Genomic DNA, 25,469 nt, shown 5'->3' with positions numbered 1-25,469 from the left:
TGTTGGTGGGATGTTAAATCATGCATTGTTTGTTACATCTCTCTTTAGCCCAAATCATCAATAGATTGGCCTCGTAACAAACATTTAAGAGAAGCGCAAAAGTTTAAAATGAGAATGCAAACTATGATTCAGCAATGTTCTTCTATTTAAAAAAGAAACTTCCCTCTCGCTAGCTAGCTAGCTACACACAATTTGTGTCTTTGCATTTTCTCACTTTCAGGAGTTATTATAACTAAAAATAGTACAAGAGCAGAGCATCCAATGGTTTGTAAACAGTGAAACCTCGGACAAAAATTCCCAACTCGACCATTTGGCCATGGGATGATCATTCATGATTCAACAATTATGAACAAATATATCACGTGAAGAAAAGAATCACACCTTTAAACTATTACCATGAACCATCATCATTGTCCATTATTCTAGCTCTTCCATTTCCATCTCCATAATCTTAAGAAAACCGCTACCAGAACCATCCAATCTAAGCACTGAAACAATCTGCCCCTTCCTTGCCACTAACCTCATTTACGTATCAACAACAATTTCATTGGGTATGGGGACTACTACCATCAGTTTTGCGTTACTTTGCCTTTTGGTCAAGGACTGTAAAATTTTACTTTTCAAGATTTAAGTCTCAAATGCAAATCCATTGATAGCGTAGATGCTTCAAACAAAATTTGAGTTGTTGAGTCATCTTCACTGAGATTACAAGTCACTTTCCACCAGTCTTTCAGAATCTATTCTGATCTTTTCGGGTGTAGTTTCACTCTCATGGAGCTCCTCCTTGTAGCTCGAGGTTTTCCTTGCCAATTGTTGGTCATCCCCACTAATATAGCTAATGCCCTCATCAGAAATAACAAAAGCACCAGAATCTCATCAGAAATAACAAAAGCACCAGAATCTCCATTGCAGTGATTAAAATCACCAGATCCACTAAGCACCATAATGCCCTTGTCCAAGTGATTCCCAAGTCGTTCCTCAAAAGTAGGAGACGAAGAACTACTGCACTTAGAATGAGACTTTCCCACATCTTTTGTCCTCGCACCTTTTTGATTAAGAAAACCAGGTTTTGCAAATCCACTAATACAACTTTATTAGGATTGTAAGAAGATGCACATTCAGCTAGTTCTGAAGGAGCTTTTGCTTTCCCACCTCTCTTTGGAGAAGTGTTGCCAGAATGCTTTCTGAGAAAACCTGGAGGAAACAGAGGCTTCAACTTTCCTTCAGAAGAATTTCTTCTAGCCAACTTCCCTGTGGCATCCTTAGTACTGCTAGATGATGGCAAGCCCTTTCCAGTCTCCATTTTTGCCTGCTCACCGTTACAATCAACAGGACTAATCTCATCAAGAAGTTCACCTGAGCTTAAATTACCAACAGGAGCATCATGAGAAATTTTTCCCTCCTCACAGACACCATTCTGTATTGGCTGAGCGCTTTCACTTGAAGATTCAGTCACCTTTCGACACTACTTCTCTCAGTCGTATTCTCATCAACAGCAGAATGAGGAAAGTCTGATTCAGAATTCTGAGAATAAGCTTCAGGTTTAACCATCTCACTTAGAGAAGAATCAACCGCAGAGACTAATCTATTAGCATGTACAACAAGAGAAGCGATTTCTTCAATCGCATGAGAATACCCACTGCCATGTACTTTAATATCCTGTGGAACAGATGAACTTGACTCAGAGTCTACCATTTCAATGTCCTCTCTCACATCTTCAGAATTAGTTCTCTCATTTTCGCAAGTAGAAACTTTTTCTTGTGAGTCGCTATCAGATGACAAGGAACTAGAAGTACATATGGCTGTAGTGAGGAATTCAACTGATTGTTTGACATGGGGCTCCCCTTCTTGAACTGTTTGCTGCTTCCCCTTAGTTAAAGATTCAATTGGCTTCAGACATGATGGTCGAGCACAAATCCTGAAAACAACAGCAAACAAGATCATTTATATATACATATTATTAGGTATTTAACAAAATTGATATTGCCCAAGATTAGTCTATATGCATAATTTTTGCGAGAGGCCTCATGCTTTTGTGGGCTTAAAAATATGTTGTAACAATTTTCAATATCTTGGGGTCATTGCAATAACTTTTAGCCGGAGTGGACGGTCCAGTGGTTGATCTCCTCCAGGCTCCAGCAGGAATTCATGGGTAGCCTTTGCAGTCCATTATCATAACTAGAATCCAATTACAGAAACAACCCCAATTTAATCGGCATATTAGCCCCTTAAGAGTGTGCTTAGTGTGCAAGTGTTAAATATAGGGTTTTGTTGTCAGAGTTTTCAAATAGATGCTATGAAGTGCCGAATCATTGAATGAATTTCACATATGATTCTCCCTAACCAGAAAAATCAACCAAGTCTTTTTAAGGCAACAAGCTTTGTAGTACTAGTAACAGTCTATTTGTATGGGATGATTTGGAGAGAAAAGAAAAGATAATCCCTTATAACCTACTCTTCGAATCTCCCCAAAAGTGGAGAGATTTGAAGAAGCCTCAAAAGTCAAGCTACAGGAAACGATCGCACATACAAATGGATAAAACAAAAAATGAGTATCGTGCTGTTTTCAAGAAGCCTTATTTATAATATTGCCTATAATTTAAATCAAAATTTGGCAAGTTTTGTTGTCAAAGAAGTCACTAAAAAAAGGTTGAATATGCAATGAATGTAATCTTTTTAAATGATATGTTTAAGATAATGATCAAGAAAAAAAAAATCATATAGTAATACCCGGATGAGGGTCATATTAAATAGCATGTGAAGGGATTTTAAGATATAAGAAAGTAGTTTACTTAACAGGAGAAAAAATAAAGATATAAGAAAGTAATGACTAAATAAGAAAGTATTTTAACTTGTATTAGGATTAACACAATTTCATTATTGAATGAGAGAAGCCATAAGGCGCAAAGGAGAAAGCAATGAGCTGTCTTTCACCATTGGTGATAGGTCTGCTCCTCATCTACTTCTTCCTCATCAAGGAGATGTAGGGTTAGAGGTTGTTACAACTTAGCCTTTTCCTCAAAAGAGGGCTTGGCCATATGTTTCAAATCACATTTTAAGACATTATTCCACGTTAATCATGAACATGTGTATCCACTGAATTTTAGGTGATAGGCCATCCTTGAGTAACAAAATGTATGACAATTACTCTTATATTGAAATTGACAAGTCACTAATAGTAGGGAAAGTAAGAAGATTAGCTACCTGTTATACAACAACATATAAGCCCCCTGCGAGAGCACCTCTTCCAAATCAACCCTCATGACTTGAAAAAAAAAATTGTGAATCAAGTTAGATGAAACTACAAATTCAAGTAGACTAACAAAAACAATACACATTTCAACAAGACCACGTAAATATTGCATTTTCTACTGATGTTTGTCTTGACCAGAATCAATTATGTCCCATATTTTTTCATAATGAATAGAGATTTACAAACTAAATGCGCACTGACAATGAACCAGCAGTAAAATTAAAAGAGTATGATACAGACGAGAGAGGAAGCTTCCATGGAGGACATTCTCAAAATACAATGGGATTTTTTTCGAAGAAGTGAGATCACCAAGTCTTACACTCGGTGTTATCAGATAGATGCCTTGGCGAATGGATGTCAACACACACACACACACACACACACACACACACACACACACATATATATATAGAGAGTTTAACATGGAGTAACTGGACAGAAATATATTCACATATGGGACACATGCTCATTTGTACATGTGGTACTGGTCCATTTTCCCCACTTTTTTTTTTCTTTTTGGGTCCCTGGGTACACACACAGAGAGAGAGAGAGAGAGAGAGAGAGAGAGAAAGCTATTTCTACCTTGCAGTCATCAATCCTGTACCATTTTCCACAAAAATCCTTTGTATAACAAATGTAATGGCCGAAAAACGATGCATTTAGCATGTCAATATGGACAACCACTGCATATAGCTTGTAAACATCGTTACCATCTCCTACTTCACTCATGTAAGGGCTAAGATCTAAAGTCTCAGGGAAAGTCACCCTCTTGTTAAGTGTTAGGTTTTATTCTTGGCAACCCCGTTTGACAAAACTCCTTTCAGTTGTATTTGTTTTCGCACCTTTTATTTCAGTGAGGTTATGAGTTTATTAGATGCGAATCCAACCCGAATCGTGCCTTTGTCAATTTCCATGGATCAAAACCGAGGTTGTAATAGGATCAAGTTTTCCAGATTTTCCAATTTTGGTCGTCTCTCGAGCGGGGATTGCAAGCTCACAGCATCTCTACTTCGCCTGAAAAAGTACTAGATGGTGTGATTCGACGCTTGAGCGTGGAAACTTCCGCTCGAGCGTGAAGCCTATATGAATCACACAATTTTGAAGCCTCCGCTCGAGTGGGAATTCCCACGCTCGAGCGGACCGAGCGAACACAGATTCTTGGATTTCTATAAGGAATTGGTTTTCTTCCAAAACTAGGATTACTTTGGATTTCTATAAGTAGTTGGTTTTCTCCCAAAACTTGGATAACTTCTCCAGATCTTCTTTTTGGATTCTAAGGTTTATATCTGGGGATATTTTGCTAGTTTTCTTTGATGTTTTGATTGGGTATTCAACTCATGATTTAAAGAGTATACATCAAAGGATTATTTGTTTGTTCTACATAAAAGCGAGAGTTGTTCTTCGGTGGATTCTGAAGAATTCGAGCCTGAAGCTTTGGTGGATTCCGGAGTGGCTCATCGTCAAGACAATTTCGAGGTGAAGACGGGGTTGGAAGAGACACATAGAGGTTGGTTCAATTCGGGCGTGGATTCGCTAGGTAATTGAGAGTGTACCAGTGTAATTCCTTTATATCTTTTTAGTAGTTGTTTTGTGGCTGTTGCCCATGGTTTTTTTTATCACAATTGGAGGTGTCCAATTGTGGTTTTTCCACGTTAAAATCGTTGTGTCAATTTGTCTTGATTGTTTGATTGGGATTGTTTTATTGCTTAAAATTGATACATAATCACAAATCAACATCTAGAGGATTTCTAGATTTTTCAATTGGTATCAGAGCACTACCAGGATTGAATCTAGTGTTTGTCAAACTCTAAGAGTCACACACACACCTTTCTCTTGGGATCTATGCTTTTCACATAATACACCACTTTCTTTCATGGGGAATCTTCTACAGACTGTGCACATTGTGTTTACTAGTAATTGTGCTTCTTGGATAGTCTTGTGTGTTTTAAGGTACTAATCTGAAATTTCTTGCTTGCTCCTCCATATTATTTTTGTCGTTTTCTTCTTGTTCACTGTTTTTAGTGTTTGTGGTTGCTTTTAGTGAGGGGGAGTTTGGTTCATCTTGACTTGGGTTGGTTTATGATCTTGCTTTTGTTGTTTGAGAGTTGTTTCAAGATAATCGTGTCATATGTCTATTGCTTTTTCATATACTCTTGTGGGACTAATAGTTGTTTTGGAGATTGTGGCACTAATAACTGTTTTGCAGATCATGACCTTGAGAAAGAAGTTGGGTTTTGTTGGCTGTAATGGGTTGGGGTGTTTAGGATTTTATTTGTTAGGTGTGTTTTGTCACGGCATTGCCAAAGGGGGAGATTGTTAGGTTTTATTCTTGGTAACCCCGTTTGAGAAAACTCCTTTCAGTTGTATTTGTTTTCGCACTTTTATTTCAGTGAGGCTTTGAGTTTGTTAGATGCGAATCCAACCCAAATCGTGCCTTTGTCAATTTCCATGGATCAAAATTGAGGTTGTAATAGGATTAAGTTTTCCAGATTTTCCAATTTTGGTCGTCCCGCTCGAGCGAGGAAAGTGACGCTCGAGCGGGGATTGCAAGCTCACAGCATCTCTGCTTCGCCTTGATAAGTACTGGATGGTGTGATTCGACGCTCGAGCGTGGAAACTTCCGCTCGAGCGTGAAGCCTATATGAATCACACAATTTTGAAGCCTCTGCTCGAGCGGGAATTCCCACGCTCGAGCAGACCGCGCGAACACAGATTCTTGGATTTCTATAAGGAATTGGTTTTTTTCCAAAACTAGGATTACTTTGGATTTCTATAAGTAGTTGGTTTTCTCCCAAAACTTGGATAACTTCTCCAGATCTTCTTTTTGGATTCTAAGGTTTATATCTGGGGATATTTTGCTAGTTTTCTTTGATATTTTGATTGAGTATTCAACTCATGGTTTAAAGAGTATATATCAAAGGATTATTTGTTTGTTCTACATAAAAGAGAGAGTTGTTCTTCGGTGGATTCTGAAGAATTCGAGCTTGAAGTTTTAGTGGATTCCGGAGTGGCTCATCGTCAAGACAATTCCGAGGTGAAGACGGGGTTGGAAGAGACACATAGAGGTTGGTTCAATTGGGCGTGGATTCGCTAGGTAATTGAGAGTATACCTGTGTAATTCCTTTATATCTTCTTAGTGGTTGTTTTGTGGTTGTTGCCCATGGTTTTTTATCACAATTGGAGGTGTCCAATTGTGTTTTTTTCACGTTAAAATTGTTGTGTCGATTTGTCTTGATTGTTTGATTGGGATTGTTTTATTGCTTAAAATTGATACATAATCACAAATCAACATCTAGAGAATTTCTAGATTTTTCAATTGGTATCAGAGCACTACTAGGATTGAATCTAGTGTTTGTCGAACTCCAAGAGTCACACACACACCTTTCTCATGGGATCTATGCTTTTCACATAATACATCACTTTCTTTCGTGAGGAATCTTCTACAGACTGTGCACATTGTGTTTACTAGTAATTGTGCTTCTTGGATAGTCTTGTGTGTTTTAAGGTACTAATCTAAAATTTTTTGCTTGCTCCACCATATTATTTTTGTCGTTTTCTTCTTGTTCACTGTTTTCAGTGTTTTTGTCTGTCTTTTACATTGGGGATTTTGGTTGGGGCTTTTGGTCCACATCTAGTGTCTTGTGTTACTGTGATCCTATTTTCTTTGCTGATTAAGCCCCTTACCATGCTGGCTGTATATGGGTTTGACTGCTGTTTTCTTGGTCCTAGTACGCATCACATTTACTCTGCTTCATATTTGTAATATTTGCTTATCTTATGCTTACATTTTTGCATCATACGATATCTTTTATTAACCCATGTTGCTATATCACTGTGATACTAATGTTTTGTGGTTTCTTTGTTGGTTGTTGTTTGGTCTTGGGTTGGGGGTTGTTTGTCTTGGTTCTTTTATCTTGGTTTAGTAATGTCCACCTTCAAAAGACGAAAGTCTACTGCCTCTCACCCCACCTATAACACTGACCGCTTCCCACCGGCTGAAAAAGCCAAATTATATAGAGAGTCTTATCCTGGTCGCTCCATTCACCTTGAACGAAATGTTTAACCCTCCACATTTGAGTCTATACCTATCCGTTCATTTTTTGAACCTCTGGGAGGGGATCATGTTCTTTTATTTTCTGGGTCTCAAAACCTCACTTGGGTGCGGGAATTTAATTGCAATATGGATGGTCTTGACAACATTGGACCATCTTTTAAGACATGGGTTAGATCCAAGGAAATCACTGCCACCACTGCTATTATCCATGAGATTTTAGGGATTAGTGACCGATTTCCTATCTTTTACCCTTTTCCAGTGCGCCCCACGTGTGATTTTGATGAGGTTGCTCAGACCCTTTGTGGTTTTCCTCGTTCTTGGCCTTCTGGTTCCCTGATAAAACAGAATGAACTTCTCCCACAATTTAGCTTACTCAACTTAATTGTGTGTGCCAATATCATTGTTACCACCTACAGCTCTGAGATTAACCAGGATCAAGGCTTTGTTCTTCAGTGTATCGCCCGAAACCGTCCCATTGATCTTGCCACCCTTATCATTCAAAAGATGGTTGTTGCTTTTGAGCGTAACAATCTTGGCCTACCCTATGGCTGTCTCATCAACTGGCTTTTAGTCAAATTTGCAGTCCCTGCCTAAGATGAGGACGAATTTGCTTCTCCTACACGCCCGTTTACCAAGAAGATTGTCTCCCAGAGTCAGTCTCACATTAGGGGGGTTCCTTCTGGTTCTGGTAGATCTGGTGCAGGTCCTACTGCTGCTGCGGCCATAGCAGAGGAGGCCGAGTATGATGCTACTGCTGGCGGAGATCTTGGTGAGGGGGAGCAGCACCCTCCAGTTCGTACAGTTTGTGGTCAGCTTTAGTTCCTCGAGTGCTCTATTGGTTCCTGATTTGACCATCTTGAGGAGCAGATGGATATATTTGAGGCCAGACTCACAGATCTTGAGACCACGACCGATACCCGTTTCAGTGCCTTGGAGGCTTCTTCCCAGCGGATTGAGGATTCTGTGGCATAGTCTTCATCCTAGCTGGCTCAGATCTTGACCTTGCTTCAGATGCAGTCTCCACCTCCGGCTCCTTGATCTTTGATCTGTGCTCTTTTGTTTTGTTCCCTCCCGGACAAAAAGGGGGAGTGGTCTTGGTGGTACAGTTTTTGGTATATCTTGTTGGTGTACATGGTACTGGTACATGGTACAGTTTTTGGTATATCTTGTTGGTGTACATGGTACTGGTACATGGTACAGTTTTTTTTACCTTTACTTCTATCCTTTTTTGGTACAGTTGGATTGTCATATGTTTTGGATGGTTTGTTTATGGATGGACTTGTCTTTTGTTATTTAATCCAGTTCCACATATTTTTGGTTGGCTTGTGTGTGGTTATTTTCTTTCAGGATAATTGTTCAAGAGCATGGATTTGAGATTTGGTTGTGAATGTTGGTTCATAGTTGGTGGTAAGAAAGAGCAAAAATAGAGTGCATCTACATCTCATGATACAAGAACACAAGGAAAGGGAGAACAAAAAATTCAACATAAGGATGGACTTCTCAATCTTCCTAGAGTTGGTAAGGTAAAAGAAAAGAAGGCACACCCTATTTTTATTTGTCATCATTGTGGTATGCATGGTCATATTCGTCCTTGTTGTTATAAGTTGCATGGGAGAGTGTATTTGCCTAGACCTAAAAATAAGATGTTGGAAGCCAAGTCGAGACAGGTTCCCATTGCAGAGGAAAGGAACCACAATGTCAAGACACCACCCAAGAACCGCAATTCTCACAACTTTGTTCGTACTAAAGCAGTTTGGGTGAGAAAACTTGACTTGTGTTAATTTGTTGTCGTTTTATTTTTTGGGTTTCTGTTTTTTTTTTGTCCTTACATGTGTGCTTGTTCATTTTTTTGTCTTGCTTTATTTTTGAAAAAAAAAAAAAATCCCAAAAAGATTTTCTTAGTATGGTTTTGCAAGCTTGAAATTTTTGAGTGGTCCTTGGTGCATATTGGAATTGATGAGAATATCCATTACATGTTAATATATGTGTGCTTTCTGTGGTCTTTACTCATTTTGGAGTGCGTGTTTTTTGATTAGTATGTTTCATTCTGTACACACTCTTGGATTAGCAAATTTTGGAGTCTTCCGCCTTAGTGATTTTTTTTTCTCTATGGACTTCTGTCATTGATCTTTTGCGTTTCTAGAGGAATTGACCTATACTAGCATATCATGGGTGATGTTGAGTCTCTTAACCATCTTCCATCTTTTTGCATCTCCACGGCTTTCCCCTCTGTTCTTTGTAGTCCAGCCATGAGGAAAAGGCTACCTCAGAGTCACCAACTAGGCCATCCTTATTATATCCATGCTTCTCTGGTTTGGTTTCCATACTCTTGAGCGTGTCAGCCGCCAATGAGTGTGCAAAAGAATAAGAAAGAGAAAAAGAAAAAGAAAAAGAAAAAGAAAAAATGTGCAAAAGAAAGAAAAGAAATAGTGTGTGAAAAAAAAAAAGATTCATTGATTGAGGAGGAGCCTCCGCCTTTACTCACCAAATACCCCTTGATTCCTAGTAGTTTGACTTTCCGTAGTTGTGCTTAGATTCTCTTGCCAGAGGTTCAATTTTCAGATCACTACTAGGATTGAATCTAGTGTTTGTCGAACTCCAAGAGTCACACACACACCTTTCTCATGGGATCTATGCTTTTCACATAATACATCACTTTCTTTCATGAGGAATCTTCTACAAACTGTGCACATTGTGTTTACTAGTAATTGTGCTTCTTGGATAGTCTTGTGTGTTTTAAGGTACTAATCTGAAATTTCTTGCTTGCTCCACCATATTATTTTTGTCGTTTTCTTCTTGTTCGCTGTTTTCAGTGTTTGTGGTTGCTTTTAGTGAGGGAGAGTTTGGTTCATCTTGACTTGGGTTGGTTTATGATCTTGCTTTTGTTGTTTGAGAGTTGTTTCAAGATAATCGTGTCATATGTCTATTGTTTTTTCATATACTCTTGTGGGACTAATAGTTGTTTTGGAGATTGTAGCACTAATAACTGTTTTGCAGATCATGACCTTGAGAAAGAAGTTGGGTTTTGTTGGCTGTAATGGGTTGTGGTGTTTAGGATTTTATTTGTTAGGTGTGTTTTGTTATGGCATTGCCAAAGGGGGAGATTGTTAGGCTTTATTCTTGGCAACCCCGTTTGAGAAAACTCCTTTCAGTTGTATTTGTTTTTGCACCTTTTATTTCAGTGAGGCTATGAGTTTGTTAGATGCGAATCGAACCCGAATCGTGCTTTTGTCAATTTCCATGGATCAAAACCGAGGTTGTAATAGGATCAAGTTTTCCAGATTTTCCAATTTTGGTCGTCCCGCTCGAGTGGGGAAAGTGACGCTCGAGCGGGGAAAGTGACGCTCGAGCGGGGATTGCAAGCTCACAGCATCTCTGTTTCGCCTGAAAAAGTACAGGATGGTGTGATTCGACGCTCAAGGGTGGCAACTTCTGCTCGAGCGTGAAGCCTATATGAATCACACAATTTTGAAGCCTTTGCTTGAGCGGGAATTCCCACGCTCGAGCGGACCGCGCGAACACAGATTCTTGGATTTCGATAAGGAATTGGTTTTCTTCCAAAACTAGGATTACTTTGGATTTTTATAAGTAGTTGGTTTTCTCCCAAAACTTGGATAACTTCTCCAGATCTTCTTTTTGGATTCTAAGGTTTATATCTGGGGATATTTTGCTAGTTTTCTTTGATGTTTTGATTGGGTATTCAACTCATGGTTTAAAGAGTATACATCAAAGGATTATTTGTTTGTTCTACATAAAAGAAAGAGTTGTTCCTCGGTGGATTCTGAAGAATTCGAGCTTGAAGCTTTGGTGGATTCCGGAGTGGCTCATCGTCAAGACAATTCCGAGGTGAAGACGGGGTTGGAAGAGACACATAGAGGTTGGCTCAATTTGGGCGTGGATTCGCTAGGTAATTGAGAGTATACCTGTGTAATTCCTTTATATCTTCTTAGTGGTTGTTTTGTGGCTATTGCCCGTGGTTTTTTATCACAATTGGAGGTGTCTAATTGTCGTTTTTCCACGTTAAAATCGTTGTGTCGATTTGTCTTGATTGTTTGATTGGGATTGTTTTATTGCTTAAAATTGATACATAATCACAAATCAACATCTAGAGGATTTTTAGATTTTTCATTAAGTTTCCCAAACCTCCCGCTCTGCAACAAATATGTGCATAAATTAGAACTTATCAGAGAGAATAATAAAATTTTCAAACTTCTTCAAGCATTTAATTCAAAAAACCAAAACTAAAATTCTGCCATGGACTAATCACCAATTCAAGATGTAGTTCAAAATTTAATCAGATGGCAAATTAATGACTACTATGCTATGCTATTTCCACAGCCTAAGTATTGGCTGCTTCCACAGGAACCTCACTAGGTGGGCCCAACGTGTGAGTTGGTGCAGTGCCAAAAGTGGAGGGAGGAGGAAAAGAGGAAAGACTACTAATATATATATATATATATATACCGAAAGTGAAGGAAAGAAAAACTTATCACAAACCTAAAACCTCTTTAAAGCAATTGTAAGAATGTTTGGGGCCCTTCGAACAGTAAGACGCTTCCATGCCATGACATACTCATTGCATCTGCAAAGAGATTGGCATATTATGATCTTAATACCATTGATTCAGTGGTGTTTACAGCAGAACATTTGCGGCAATATGTTTACAAGTAATCATTTATATTAATAATTATTACTACATTAGTGGAAAAATCAAAACCCCACAATGGGATATCACTGAATTGGTCCTTCTTCACTAGGCAAAAGAGTTGGCATCAGTAAAGGTTCAAATTCAAAGACAAATAGAACTATTGTGTCCTGATGTACCATATATAAAAAATAAAATAAAATAAAAAAATAAAAGGCCATGCTAACGAGAGCCCTATGAGCTGTCATTTAGGTGGAGATCATGCCGAAATAGTTATGGGTCCCAATATATTTTTCACATATCCCTACTAGAGTAAATATAGCATACCAGTGGTAGCCTACAAAAAAAAAAAAAAAACATAACAAGGTAATGTATCTCTATATTTGACATGAAAACAAGAACAACCCTTACCCATCACATTTATACATATTATCTCCGTGAAGCCACTCTCTGACAGTGAATAGGTCCAAGCATTCCTTTAAAGATGTGGCATCCCCTTGAATTTCAACAGTTAGATCCATCATATTTTCATACTGATTTGAAACATTATTGCATTTTGAACAAATCACCTGGGAAATAAGAGAGAGAAAAAAAAGGAATTAACATATTCAGGACAGAATCAAAGAAAAATGGTTATAGCTATATGCCAAAACTATTTTCATACTGATTTGAAACATTATTGCATTTTGAACAAATCACTTGGGAAATAACAGAGAGAAAAAAAGGAATTAACACATTCAGGACAGAATCAAAGAAAAATGGTTATAGCTAGATGCAAAAACTATAGGGCACACAACGTTATGTGGGTGTTTGGGAAGTGGATTTTTATATAGGTTTTTTTAGTTGTAGGATATTATTGGATAAAATTTTTTTGGTGTTTGGGAAGATAGTTGGGTTTTTTTTTTTGTGGTTGGATGTGATATTTGTGAGAGAAAAAGTGAAATGATTATGGGGTTGGATGTGATATTTTGTTTGGATTTATTTTTTTTGGTTTTGCAAAAATTTTGTCATTTAGTGAAAAAAATCAAAAAAAACCCAAACCCAAAACTCGCCAAACACCACCTATAAAACAACAAATTTACCTCAAGTCTAAGTGTGACGGGTTATAACATTTGAGGCATAGCCACGAAGTGAACTGTCATTCCTTGAGGCTTGCCTTATGCCCAGTTATGATCTGAACAACTACACCAGCTTCCAGTAAGCAATTAAAATTCTTTTCCCTCATAGTTTTATTGATTTATTTCAACTAACATTCTATTTATAACTATGTAGCACATTCAAAGTTTTTAAGGCCCATTCAGCTGTTATTTGACACCAGGAATTGCCAGATAAACTTTAATCAGTGATGCAGAAAATAATTCCTTACAGAGTCAAGGGACAACAAAGCCACATATGACTGAAAGAAAAAGGAAATGACATTATCATGATGGATATGATGGAATCATAAAATAATTATGTTAAGAATCTACCACCTGCATGCTCAACCACAGTAGAAACAAGAATGGGTAGATCCTCGATACTTGCAAGTCAACAGAATGTCAGAATTTATAACGGTGCATTTCGCAGATTAATATCAAAACCTTAGTATAATTGCAAGCTACCTGAGATTGGAGATGACCCCCAAATATATGTTGAATAAGGGATGTTTCTTGAGTGCTAGGATGAAGGGCCTTCTCTTCCCCAAATTCATCTAGGCACACTAATTGCATAGTATCGATAGCAAACCTGCAAAATGAATGAACTTAAGGTTCCATTTGTTTTGACGTAAAATGTTTTTGTCTAAAAAATTTAACTCATTTTCCGTTGTTCAGTTGAACAAAAAACAAGTAAAATATTTTTGAAGGAAAATATTTTTGTATCATTTTCTCAAAAATGACTTACCTTTAAAAATTTCGCAAGTCAAGTTTTACAAAGTTAACTCTCACTCACTACCTTTTTGACATGTTTAGCCTATTCAAATAAATATCTTAGCTCACTAAAAAATCATAAATGACACTTTATTGGATCAAAATTTCTCTTTTAGGCACTAAAATGTTTTGGTTTCAAGTGTCAACCAAACGTCGAAAACCAAAAAGAAAATTATTTTTTTGTGAAAATATTTTACGTTGAAACAAATGGAGCCTAAATCAAAATGAAACGTGTAAAATTTGTTATTGAAATCAGTAAAACTTTATCATATTATACCAACACTGGCCATCAAATACACGAGGGTTCATGATAAAATTTTCTTTATAGATAGAGACAAACTACGTTAAACTAGGAGTAAAGCAAGTAATAGGACCTCATGAACTCATGCGCATCCTCTTGTTTTCCATAGCCAAGGTCACCACCAATATTAGGTAACCGCGAGAGAATATTAATTGGTGAAAAAGGATGCCGACTTTCACTGGATCTTTTGACTTGGGTTTGAAATTCACAAAGGAAGCACCAATCATTCTGTCTGCCTAAGCAACAAGAAACAACAAACAAAAGAGAGAGAAATTGTTTGATCATCCATAAAATATAGGCCACAAAAAGTTCTGGTCTGCATTTACATTCTTTTCGATGGCCTTTCTCCAACAAATAGGCAACAAGGGGCCGAGTGTACACAAGACATTGTAGAACCACATTAGCAAAGCAGCTGCACAAATACAATTACAATATAGCACATTGTGAGTTAAAACTGGATACTTAAGCATGTGCACTTTATGCAATTGAAGCTCTCAAGCCAGTGAAACCATCTGAACAATAAGTTTAGAACAAATAATGGAATGGTAAACACAAACCTATTTCCACAATTAAGAAGCCCACATGGAGGAATTCCTCGCTTGTCCCAATTAAATAGTTCCACAAAATCCTCATAGGGTAAAAGAATCTGAAATGTTACTGCACATTACTGGTGTCCTTCCCAACCAAAAGGCATACTAAAATATATGAATATAAAGATCAATAAAAAGGAAATTATTTACCTCTTTTGACTGTTTGGTAATATTAATGGTTCCACTGGAAGGAACCAGTGCAATTGCACTAGAATCTCTCCGTCCATGCTACATATATGCAGACTGCATTGATTTTACCTGCCCAGATAATTGAAAGTCCTTGCATTTTGTCTTATGCCTAGATTTCCAATGGGAAGTTTGGCAAGCTCCGGAGCTGGGATAAAGGAAGAAAGATTTAAAACATTAAAAACTCGTATGAAATATATAAAGGCAAACCTAGCAACAAGTCACGTGCAAGAAAGCAAGAAGACAAGATCAAACTCTTATGACAAAGAAGTGGGAATTAAGACGAAGCAGCAATACATAAAACCATAGGTTAATTACAAAAGATCCTGAGGTTAATGCCAATAACAGAAAATAATACAGTAAACTTAAAGAGGAATAAATAAAAACAGAAAGTGCTGCCAAATAAGCTTATAGCAATTACCTCCTGAACAAAAAAACAAAAGCAAGACACACATTGAAATTTCTTCTGTAGGAGTCACTTCTCAGGGTGTGTTAACGAAGGAACAAAAAAAGGTCCACATAAAAAAGAAATGTCTACCCAGAAGGATCAAAATGATTAAGGTCCTTATTCAGACTAGTTGCAGATGATTGCTGACCAACCTAAAACTTCTAACTAGCAGCATTTTTTTTTTCTTTTTTTGATAAGTTCATCTAATCTAATATCAAATCCATACTATTACTTCAATAGTAAACAGTTATCGAGAATGGTTCTGTCCTCACTGTTCATCAAATTTTATAAAGCAAAATTTAATGTTTGAGGAAAAAAGGCCATTTAAACCTTTGGCAAAATATCACCGACAGTTGTACAAATAACATCAGTTATTTAAAGCCAGTAGTTTCCTTTTAAGGACATCCTGCCACATGAAAAGGCTTGTCTCTTCAATTTGAAAGAAGCCAACTGGATTGGGACACAATGATAAATCCAGGTTTTCAAATTAACCAGCTGAGCTGCTCAATAGGTAGCCAATCTGACTCTTGAAGGTGAGGGTAGAGCTTATCAACAGCTATGGCATGCTTTTAGGACATTAACTGAAACATAAACTTTAAACTTATTGACAAGTATAGCTAGTACTGTACTGCCTACATCATCACTTCTATTCAATATATACTTTGAAAATGAATTTATTTATTTTTTTCTGAAGTAACTCACACAGTGTATCTAGAAAATGTTTTGCACCAAATTACCATAGCACAGAATCTAAAACCGTGGTTGGCAATCAAATTAAACAAATCAAAAAATAATTGTCGCCAACACATAAAATTCCCATCAAACTATAACTTATAGCTATGTACTTTAATACTTCTCTCATATCTTTGCCTTCTTTATAAAGGATGCATCTTCCTTTCTATCTCCATTTCGTTCAATTTACCTCTTTTTAGAACAGAAAAGAGAAATAAACATAAAAAAGAAACATACTTTAATACAGTACGGAGTGGTAATAGATCGTGATGCTCTTTCCAAAACCTTCCACTCTTCAATCCTGGCAAACGAGATACTATGTCATCTAGAAAAGAGGGAGTGCCTGGCTTTTCCGATGCAGCCTTCACCTATCATTGTACAAAAAGGTTTATAGTCAAAATTTTAAATAAAATTACAACAACAGTTTTAAGATTCAATATATGATATTTCTAGATCTTCATTCAAGCAACATTTACATTTAAGGACTGCTTGATAGATGTTGAGGGGGTATACCATGATACTACCAATTGAAAGGATTATAATTTTTTAGACTTCTGTGGAATGAATTAGCATTTCAAAATTAAGGTTCTACGCATTTTTCAATCCATGCCAATGTGCATACATGGATTGCTTCAACTAAGAGTTCAGCTTACTGTAATTCTTTTTCAAATTGAATTTTTTAAATGAAAAACACCAATGCTTAAGACTCATGTCACGCATCCTAGACCTATATGTTAGGAAGTTAAAAATGGAAAAACCAGGCTTTCACCATTTAAACACTATTTGAAATAAGGAGGGATAGGAGAACAACAGTCCACACAAATCATAGCTTTAAGATGATTCCCAAGTTGACCACCCTTTTAAAAATCCAAAGCTACAAAAGTACTAACCAACCAAGTGGAACTCTTTCATCAAGCATACAAAACTTACTTTGTCCCTTATCAGAAGTGACACTGCAATCCTACCAAATACATCTTCTATCCTTAGTCCTTTAGGAACACCATCTGCGGCAAAATAATGAGTGAAAACAAAAAATTAATAGCAGACAAAAAAAAAAAGAAAAGAAAAAAAGAAGAGGCGAGAGAGAGAGAGAGAGAAATTAAGGTCATAAAAGATGTAGAAAGAGCAGCAAAAAAACTAATTATAAGGGACAAACTGATCAGTGGGTGCACTTACTGATCACTTGTGGTAACTGATTACTAGTTTGAGAATCAATATCCATGGAGCATGGGCTTGGTATATCGAGAACCTTGGCTTCAGTCTCCGGCTCTTCAATAGGAGTCCCATTTGCTTTTGTGTCACCCTACAATAACATCAAATAATAAAGAGAAACCATATGCGTTAAGTATTGCTTCATTACAGTTAACTAAGAATGCAATTTATGCAGTCTATTTCGATAGCAACTCTTTCATATAGAACCATATTCAGAGTTCGTAGCGATTAACTCACATAGGAAGATGAAATAAACAAACCGTCAAACAAGAATTAGGATGGTATGCTTTTGATTTTTGGTTAACAGAAATATCAAAAAGAAAATAAACCTAAACAGAAGATAAATTGCTTCATTTTTCTTTGGTTGGTCAAAAAGTATTTTGGAAATTCCAACCAAACCATGCCAAAATATTTTTTCCAACATTAACACACCAACGAGAAGAATATGCAGGAAGTAAAACTTGTGAATGAACTTACAAAAACTTCTTTTTGGTATTCTGTGTTTAGTAATTTCTCTAGAAAAAGAACCTTTTTCTTGATAAATTCAACCTGTCTTCTCTGTATCTCTCTATAATGATATAATGACAAAGAATCTTGAAATAACTGTGATCGGTTTGCAGCGCCAGGTGCTCTGTTTGCAGCATCAACTGCTAAATCATTCCCAACAACAGTTCCCTTTGTCTCATTCATAGGAGTTTCAGCACTAACCACATGTGCACCATCTTGTGATTGAGATGCTCCTGGTATAGGGAGAGTTACAACCGGAAGATTCAGCTCCTGACAAATGACCTCTTGAACCTTCAGGTCCTTGTCATCAACAATAGCATGCCACCTTCCATAGCCATGCCTTCACATCCAACCATATTAGTTATGAACATAGATTGGTAACATCTATCATATATAAACTATGAGCACTTATCTTACGACTAATCCTATCAAAGTTTGGGCTTGTTTGGTGCAGCTTATGGAGCATCTTATAGATTTTTTATTTTGGAAATTTGTGCCAGAATGTTTGGTGTTTGGCACTCACATAAAACATTGGGGGTGTGACATGCTATGGAAATGTGACTTGCCCTATAGTTCTGGAAAAATAGTGCACATGACACATAGACATTTACTCATAAACACACAAGTACTTCCATAGACGCATAAATTCACATATAAAAAATGTATTTCTTGTCACGTCTTTGTATTTAGTCAAAATCCACTTTTGGAATTATTCAAGTTCACAAGGCTTGAGCCCATCCAATGACCATTTTATTTCCAATATCAAAAAGCAACCAAAAAATGCTTGTCAGAGAAACTTACATAAAGTCAGAAGCTCATGGTTAACAATAACATTAGTAAAAATAAACATATAAATGATAAGCAATACAATCAATTGCCATAGAGTGTTATCAGCAAGAGTCCATCATATCAAAGACGTGGAAGTCAACAACTATGGCATGCTTTTAGGACATTAACTGAAACATAAACTTTAAACTTATTGACAAGTATAGCTAGTACTATACTGCCTACATCATCACTACTATTCAATATATACTTTGAAAATGAATTTATTTATTTTTTCTCAAGTAACTCACACAGTGTATCTAGAAAATGTTTTGCAACAAATTACCATAACACAGAATCTAAAACTGTGGTTGGCAATCAAATTAAACATATTAAAAAATAATTGTCACCAACACATAAAATTCCCATCAAACTATAACTTACAGCTATGTACTTTAATACTTCTCTCATATCTTTCCCTTCTTTATAAAGGATGCATCTTCCTTTCTATCTCCATTTCGTTCAATTTACCTCTTTTTAGAACAAAAAAGAGAAATAAACATAAAAAAGAAACATACTTTAATACAGAACGGAGTAGTAACAGATCATGATGCTCTTTCCAAAACCTTCCACTTTTCAATCCTGGGAAACGAGATACTATGCCATCTGGAAAAAGGGGAGTGCCTGGCTTTTCCGATGCAGCCTTCACCTATCATTGTACAAAAAGGTTTATAGTTAAAATTTTAAATAAAATTACCACAACAGTTTTAAGATTCAATATATGATATTTCTAAATCTTCATTGAAGCAACATTTACATTTAAGGACTTCTTGATAGATGTTAAGGGGGCATACCATGATACTACCAATGGAAAGGATTATCATTTTTTAGACTTCTGTGCAATGAGTTAGCATTTCAAAATTAAGGTTCTATGGATTTTTCAATCCATGCCAATGTGCATACATAGATTGCTTCAACTAAGAGTTCAGCTTATTGTAATTCTTTTTTAAATTGAATTTTTTAAATGAAAAACACCAATGCTTAAGACTCATGTCATGCATCCTAGACCTATATGTTAGGAAGTTAAAAATGGAAAAACTAGGATTTCACCATTTAAACACTATTTGAAATAAGGAGAGATAGGAAAACAACAGTCCACACAAATCATAGCTTTAAGATGATTCCCAAGTTGACCACTCTTTAAAAAATCCAAAGCTACAAAAGTACTAACCAACCAAGTGGAACTCTTTCATCAAGCATACAAAACTTACTTTGTCCCTTATCAGAAGTAACACTGCAATCCTAACAAGTACATCTTCTATCCTTAGTCCTTCTTTAGGAACACCATCTGCAGCAAAATAATGAGTGAGAACAACAAATTAATAACAGACAAAAAAGAAGAGAGAGAGAGAGAGAGAGAGAGAGAGAGAGAGAGAGAGAGAGAGAGGTCATAAAAGATGTAGAAAGAGCAGCATAAAAACTAACTAGAATAAATAATCACCTGAAAAGGTTGGTGAGTTAGTAATATCCTCAGCGATGTGTGTCAAGAAAAGAGTCCCATATCTAGACAACAAAGATTAACCATAAATCAATGCACCCTATTGTTACAAAATTGCAAATAAATAAATAAAAAATAAAATAAAAAAAAATATGAAAGTTTTCGATAAACAAAAATGCTACAGTCACATTTTAGCATCACTACAAGTCACTAATCAAGAAGATTCCAAATATTAAGAAGATATTATATTGCGTACTCTTTAATTTCTTCGCAAGTCTTTTGCTTCAAGCGTGGCATGAACTCTGCCTAGTCAAACTCCCCAACTCCAAATTTGTCAAACAATCTATATCATTAAAGACCAACATACGAGCACAAATATATCATTTATTAGAATACGAATAAGATAAGTTGATTATGCATTTAAATATACATCCAAAACTAAACCTCATCATAATCTGAACAAATGCAGCCCTTTGATTTTGATTGAATCCCTTTACTCTAAATGATCTCCCTTCACCTTCCATCAAGGGAAGTGATTCAGCACTATCCACTGCAAATGATTGGAAAAAGGGCCTATGATCAAACATGATCACCAACTTCTTCAAATTATCGTATTAGGATGATACTAGCTACATAAAACAATACCATTGATTTTCTTTCTGTAAGGCCTCCTCCCAGTTAGAATTCCAGATGCAGCTGTTTCTTCATCAGTTAACTCAGCTTCATAGTTATTGTCTTCTCCTTCGGAACTTACATCTTCCAACCCAGCAAGGTCCTCATCTTCTACAGACACCATCTAAATGAGCCCCAAGAGCGCATGAGAAACATAACATTAGAAATCCATCTTATTTCATGAGCAGTCAGGTGAAACATTTGTCCTGGACAGGACTCAGAGATGTTCACATCGAAGAACAACAATTTAAATTTTCACACGGGATTACTAACATAGTATAGAGCAGGATTCCATAACTACTACTGTTTTATTCCATAGCATGTCAGAAGTTGATGCAACTTCCAAAGTGAATGAAGTTTAACAGGCTCTGGTATTAAAGAAATTCAATTTGAAATAACAATTCACACGATGAATCATAGGTTATGTGCTTTAGAAATAATGAAACAAAAAAGAATGGGTGAGGATTGATAAATTTGAAAGGAATGCAATGTGGATTAATTCTCCAATGATGATAAAGAATTATGCACAAAAGGGCTTAGAAGACAAACCCTCTGTGCAAGCAAATTAAATTGATTACAAAAGCAATGTACCTTTTAAAATGATGTAAAATACCTGTTTACGGCTTCTATTCCGCTTGCCCATGGCGTTAAACTCTTCAACCTTCTGTACTTCATATCTGTCTTTCAACGACCCTTCCCAGTAGCTAGCTCTATCTGGGTTGTTGGTGGTAGTTTTATTTTCGGTTGATGCCTTTCGTGCTTCCTCTTCTGCTGCTGCTTCCACTTCATCAATGTACTCAAAATTTGCTACCTAAAGCATATGTGCAACTTTAGTTTCTTTAAAACCAAAAAGCATAAAATAGGATACGACAAAGATATCATAATAAGACAGGCCAGATACCCAGTTGGAATGGTTAAAATAAAAAGGGAGAATATCAAAAAGTTGGAGAGTAGAAAAATAATTTCAAAATGATGGAGGTACAAGTGATTTATGCATTAGATAATGCAAATAAATCTTATACCATCATTTAAAAATTATTTTTTTTACTTTTCACTTTTTCGAAATTCTCCCAAATAAAAATGAGGTCCAAAACTATTAAATATTTTTTTCAACAACAACACACCAACAAGACTAATGTTCACTAACCTTGCAGTAGCTAATGACAGAGGTTATCTTCTCATTCCTCTCCTCGGCACTCATTTCACTGTAATACATACAGTTTTTCAGCGATTTCCCACCATCACCGCGATCTGTCGGCTTGTAACACGTGAAGCACCTCTTGACTTTCCGCATCAACGACATCCCGAACCTCAAAGAGAGAGAGATTGAAGTTGAGGGCTTCATGGAGAGAGAGAGAGAGAGAGAGAGAGAGAGAGAGAGAATATATTCCTATTCAACTTTTTTTTTCTCAGCAATGTTATAGTTTGGTGCTATGAGAAGACACTGCATATATAGCATAATGGTTATATTAGGAATTAGTGTAAATAGGAATTTTGTATATATGACATAATTGGTTATATTAGGAATTAGCGAAAAAGGAAATACAAAGATTCCTATTTACACTAATTCCTAATATAACCAATTATGAGAAGTAATATTTACACTAATTCCTAATTCCTAATTCCTAATATACAATATAATTCCTAAATCTATAACCAATTCCTAATATTTACACTAATTCCTAATTCCTAAATCTATAACCAATTCCTAATATTTTCTCATATAATCCTTATTTTCCTCCTAAAAATCAGAGATTATTTCCTTGGTTTGAAAGTTAGCAATAATTATTTTCTGATATTTCCTTGTTTTCCTGAAAATTAAAAAAGAGTATTTTCTAACTAATTGAGTTAAAAGGTTGCTATCTACTGAAAGATAGTTGAACAAAGACAACACGCTAGAATCTTACATGACCAAAGAACAGTTGCCTTCTTGCCCTCAATGTAGTTTCCTCGGCTACATCTCGGCACGTAATGCTAAGACTCATCCTTATCATTTCCTTAGTGTTATTTCGGACCAGAACTTCCATGGAAGTCATGTGATGCGCAAGTACAGAACCTTTAGACAAAGGGGATTGAACTTGATTAATGGATTCTTTAGGTGAACTGAGTTCGGCACGTCTTGTACTATTTTTAGGAAGCTTAAAGCCAAACGTCAATGGATCCGGTAGCAGGACATCCATGATGGACATCTGAGGGGCAGCCTGTATGGCGTCCTCAATGTTTAATTCTCCAGAGCTGTTCCGTCCAGATTGCCACCTCACCTTAATTTTGGAAATCAAGTTCTTGATCGAAGCATTCAGTTCAGCCTTAGCATTCTTCTCCGAGAAACTTGAACTTCTACTAGGGGTCCCACTCTGGGTATGTTTCACAAAGAACTAACTGTCCAGAACAGGTAATTTAAAATGCTCTAGAGGTATTAGTACTCTTGCAGTGTTATCCCTATCGATAAACTTAGCTGCATCGCAGTCAACACTAGAATTCACTTAATTTATGTAGATCTTAAAATATTAACTAAATTTACAAGCATTAAAATATGATGACAGGTAGAAGTATTAAAATCTAATGTCTTTTTTCTATCTTTTTGCCAAAAAATTAACATCTAAACAATTCATACCTTGATAAAATGTAGAATAAAATGATGCAGGCAGCATTGTATAAATAATATAGCCTCATTAATTTATACCTATATATTGATTGCACATTTCGATCAAGAGATTCTGGGATATCATCCCACTTCTACAGGCTAAATTCATACAATTACAATAGTATGTTGCAGTCATCACCATAGAAGATAGGTTAAACAAGCCTACCTGCAGAGAAATCTTGCTAACTTCAAAGTAGCCTCGAGTTCAAAGCTTAGGAGAGATACTCTGCATACCAAATAATTACAAAGATAACCATCAAGAGGGTTACATATATTATGAAGTGAATAAATATGAAAAGACAATAAATAATAAGCATTAAATAAATCTCAAAAAATAGCATTAAGCCACTGGAAGGTTTTGTTATCTGAATAATAGTATTCTTCAAACTTATATACCTTAAATTACATAATTAACCAACATTTTTTGGGATTGACAACCAAGAAAAATTTATTAATAACCAGAGGAAAATTAGAAAATAATACAAAAAATGTAGAAGGGCACACGCTACACATTTCCAAAGAGCCCCGCACTTTATCACTTGAACCAAAGCCTCTCCAATCAATACATATGAACACAAGAAGAAGGTGCAACGCAATCCAACTTCGCCAAACAAATCACCCTCCACCATAATTATAAAACTATGGGACAATGCATGAACAAATGATCAATACTCTCCTCGGCCCCATTTACACCTGACACACCATGGGTGTAACAAGTAATTCAGCCTTTTTTTCTAAACCATGTCATTGGTACTAAGTTTCTAGTGAGCCATGGTCCATACAAACACTTTAACCTTAAGGGAGAGGAGACCCACACACTTCACATCAACTTGCGAGGGACAAAATCATCAAAAATTTTATCAAAAAATTACTTGCAAGAAAAATGTCACCGAGTCTGTGCCCTTTAATCAATAATGCATTGGATAATGAGAGATACCAACGAAGCAAATTAATTGGCCTCATGATCATTTATATTTCTAAAAAACTAAAAATTCAAAGAAATCATAATAGAAAAAGAGGAGATAATAGAGATCCATGGAAACGTCCTCGTTGAGCATCATAGACATCAACTTCACATAAGAAGAGTCTTCATTTTCCTCTAAATGAATCTACTTATTCCATAGTTTCAAGTTATGCAAGCACTTTGAAAGGCTCAACCAATTTACTACAAGCAACTCAGAGTAGACGAATATTGTGTTATGACAATGTAAATCAGGACAGACCCATATTATGCTGGGCATCAGAATGCAAAACGATGTACAATACTAGAAGGTACTAATCAGCTTGAAGTCTAGAACTACATACTAAGGGAAAGAAATTGAGTGTTCTGTTGTGACATCTTACCACCACGTAGACCACCATAGATAAATCTCAGGTCACCAATAGCAGCGGCAGCATGCCTACAACGTCTCGTCAGTTCGACTGTAGCATCTCCACAGGCATCATCAGCATTGTATCTGCCAGTCCTGAGAGTAGTAACAACAGACTTTGTATCACACCAAACTCCTGTCGCAGTATCCAGAACTACACACAGAAACATGACATATCTGAGAAAAAGACTTAAGTGTAGACTTTTTACACCAACATTTTCAGCACATTTGCTAGATTACAGGGAAAAAGAAAATAAAGGAAAATACCTGCAACACTTGATGAGTCTTCCACCATGCGTCCACCACCAAGTGCACCACCAGACACATGGAGCCTTTCATTTAAAAAAACCTACAGGAGCATAGCACATCTCAATGACTGGTTTCTAGCTACCGAACAGGAGGGGGGGAAATGTAAACTAATAGTGGGGTCTTTTCTTTTCTTTTCTTTTTTTGGTTGGGAGTTTAAAAGAAAAACTCGTCGCTGCATGTTGATATCTAGGAAATGGTGAGACACCAGGAGCAATTGCCCATTCCCACCGACCATCTCTATGTTTTGCAAGTCATATGCACTGGCCAGTGGCTGAAAAAATCATTAAGAGAGGATGTAACAAGTCAAACATGTATGACAATGGAAAAGGTGTATCTTGACCTTGATAGGGAGAAGGAATCATATAGACAAAATTGT

The 25,469-nt window shown here is 36.4% G+C and overlaps 1 protein-coding gene and 1 pseudogene across 2 annotated transcripts; both read right to left on the bottom strand.

Annotated features, from left to right (window-relative positions):
* Positions 1-737: 737 nt before the first annotated feature.
* Positions 738-16,632, bottom strand: LOC114301817 (ubiquitin carboxyl-terminal hydrolase 18-like; annotated as a pseudogene).
* Positions 16,633-17,815: 1,183 nt separating this feature from the next.
* LOC145812722 (CHD3-type chromatin-remodeling factor PICKLE-like) lies at positions 17,816-20,429 on the bottom strand. 2 transcript variants are annotated; one of them, XM_082907785.1, is made up of 5 exons: positions 20,355-20,429; positions 20,102-20,163; positions 19,872-19,948; positions 19,045-19,309; positions 17,816-18,175 (listed from the first exon to the last, which is right to left on the bottom strand). In XM_082907785.1, the coding sequence occupies exons 1-4, from the start codon at positions 20,393-20,395 to the stop codon at positions 19,085-19,087; spliced, it is 405 nt and encodes a 134-aa protein (XP_082763911.1). In that variant the 5' UTR covers positions 20,396-20,429; the 3' UTR covers positions 17,816-18,175; positions 19,045-19,084. The 2 variants fall into 2 exon arrangements, with proteins under 2 accessions (XP_082763911.1, XP_082763910.1); XM_082907784.1 differs by lacking the exon at positions 17,816-18,175 and having other exon boundaries at positions 19,012-19,309.
* Positions 20,430-25,469: the final 5,040 nt, after the last annotated feature.

Source organism: Camellia sinensis, chromosome 15 (assembly GCF_055761805.1).
Source record: "Camellia sinensis isolate YWXY chromosome 15, ASM5576180v1, whole genome shotgun sequence".
NCBI classification, from domain to species: Eukaryota; Viridiplantae; Streptophyta; class Magnoliopsida; order Ericales; family Theaceae; genus Camellia; species Camellia sinensis.
This window is presented reverse-complemented; position numbering and strand designations above follow the sequence as displayed.

What these genes read in the sequence shown, in the direction of transcription:
- LOC145812722 (XM_082907785.1), bottom strand. Translation starts at nt 20,395, where the DNA reads ATGCCACGCTTGAAGCAAAAGACTTGCGAAGAAATTAAAGA. An exon ending in TAACTCACCAACCTTTTCAG is followed by an intron (nt 19,949 to 20,101) that starts GTGATTATTTAT and finishes ATTTTGCTGCAG; the next exon opens with ATGGTGTTCCTAAAGAAGGA. An exon ending in TACTTCTGATAAGGGACAAA is followed by an intron (nt 19,310 to 19,871) that starts GTAAGTTTTGTA and finishes GTACAATGATAG; the next exon opens with GTGAAGGCTGCATCGGAAAA.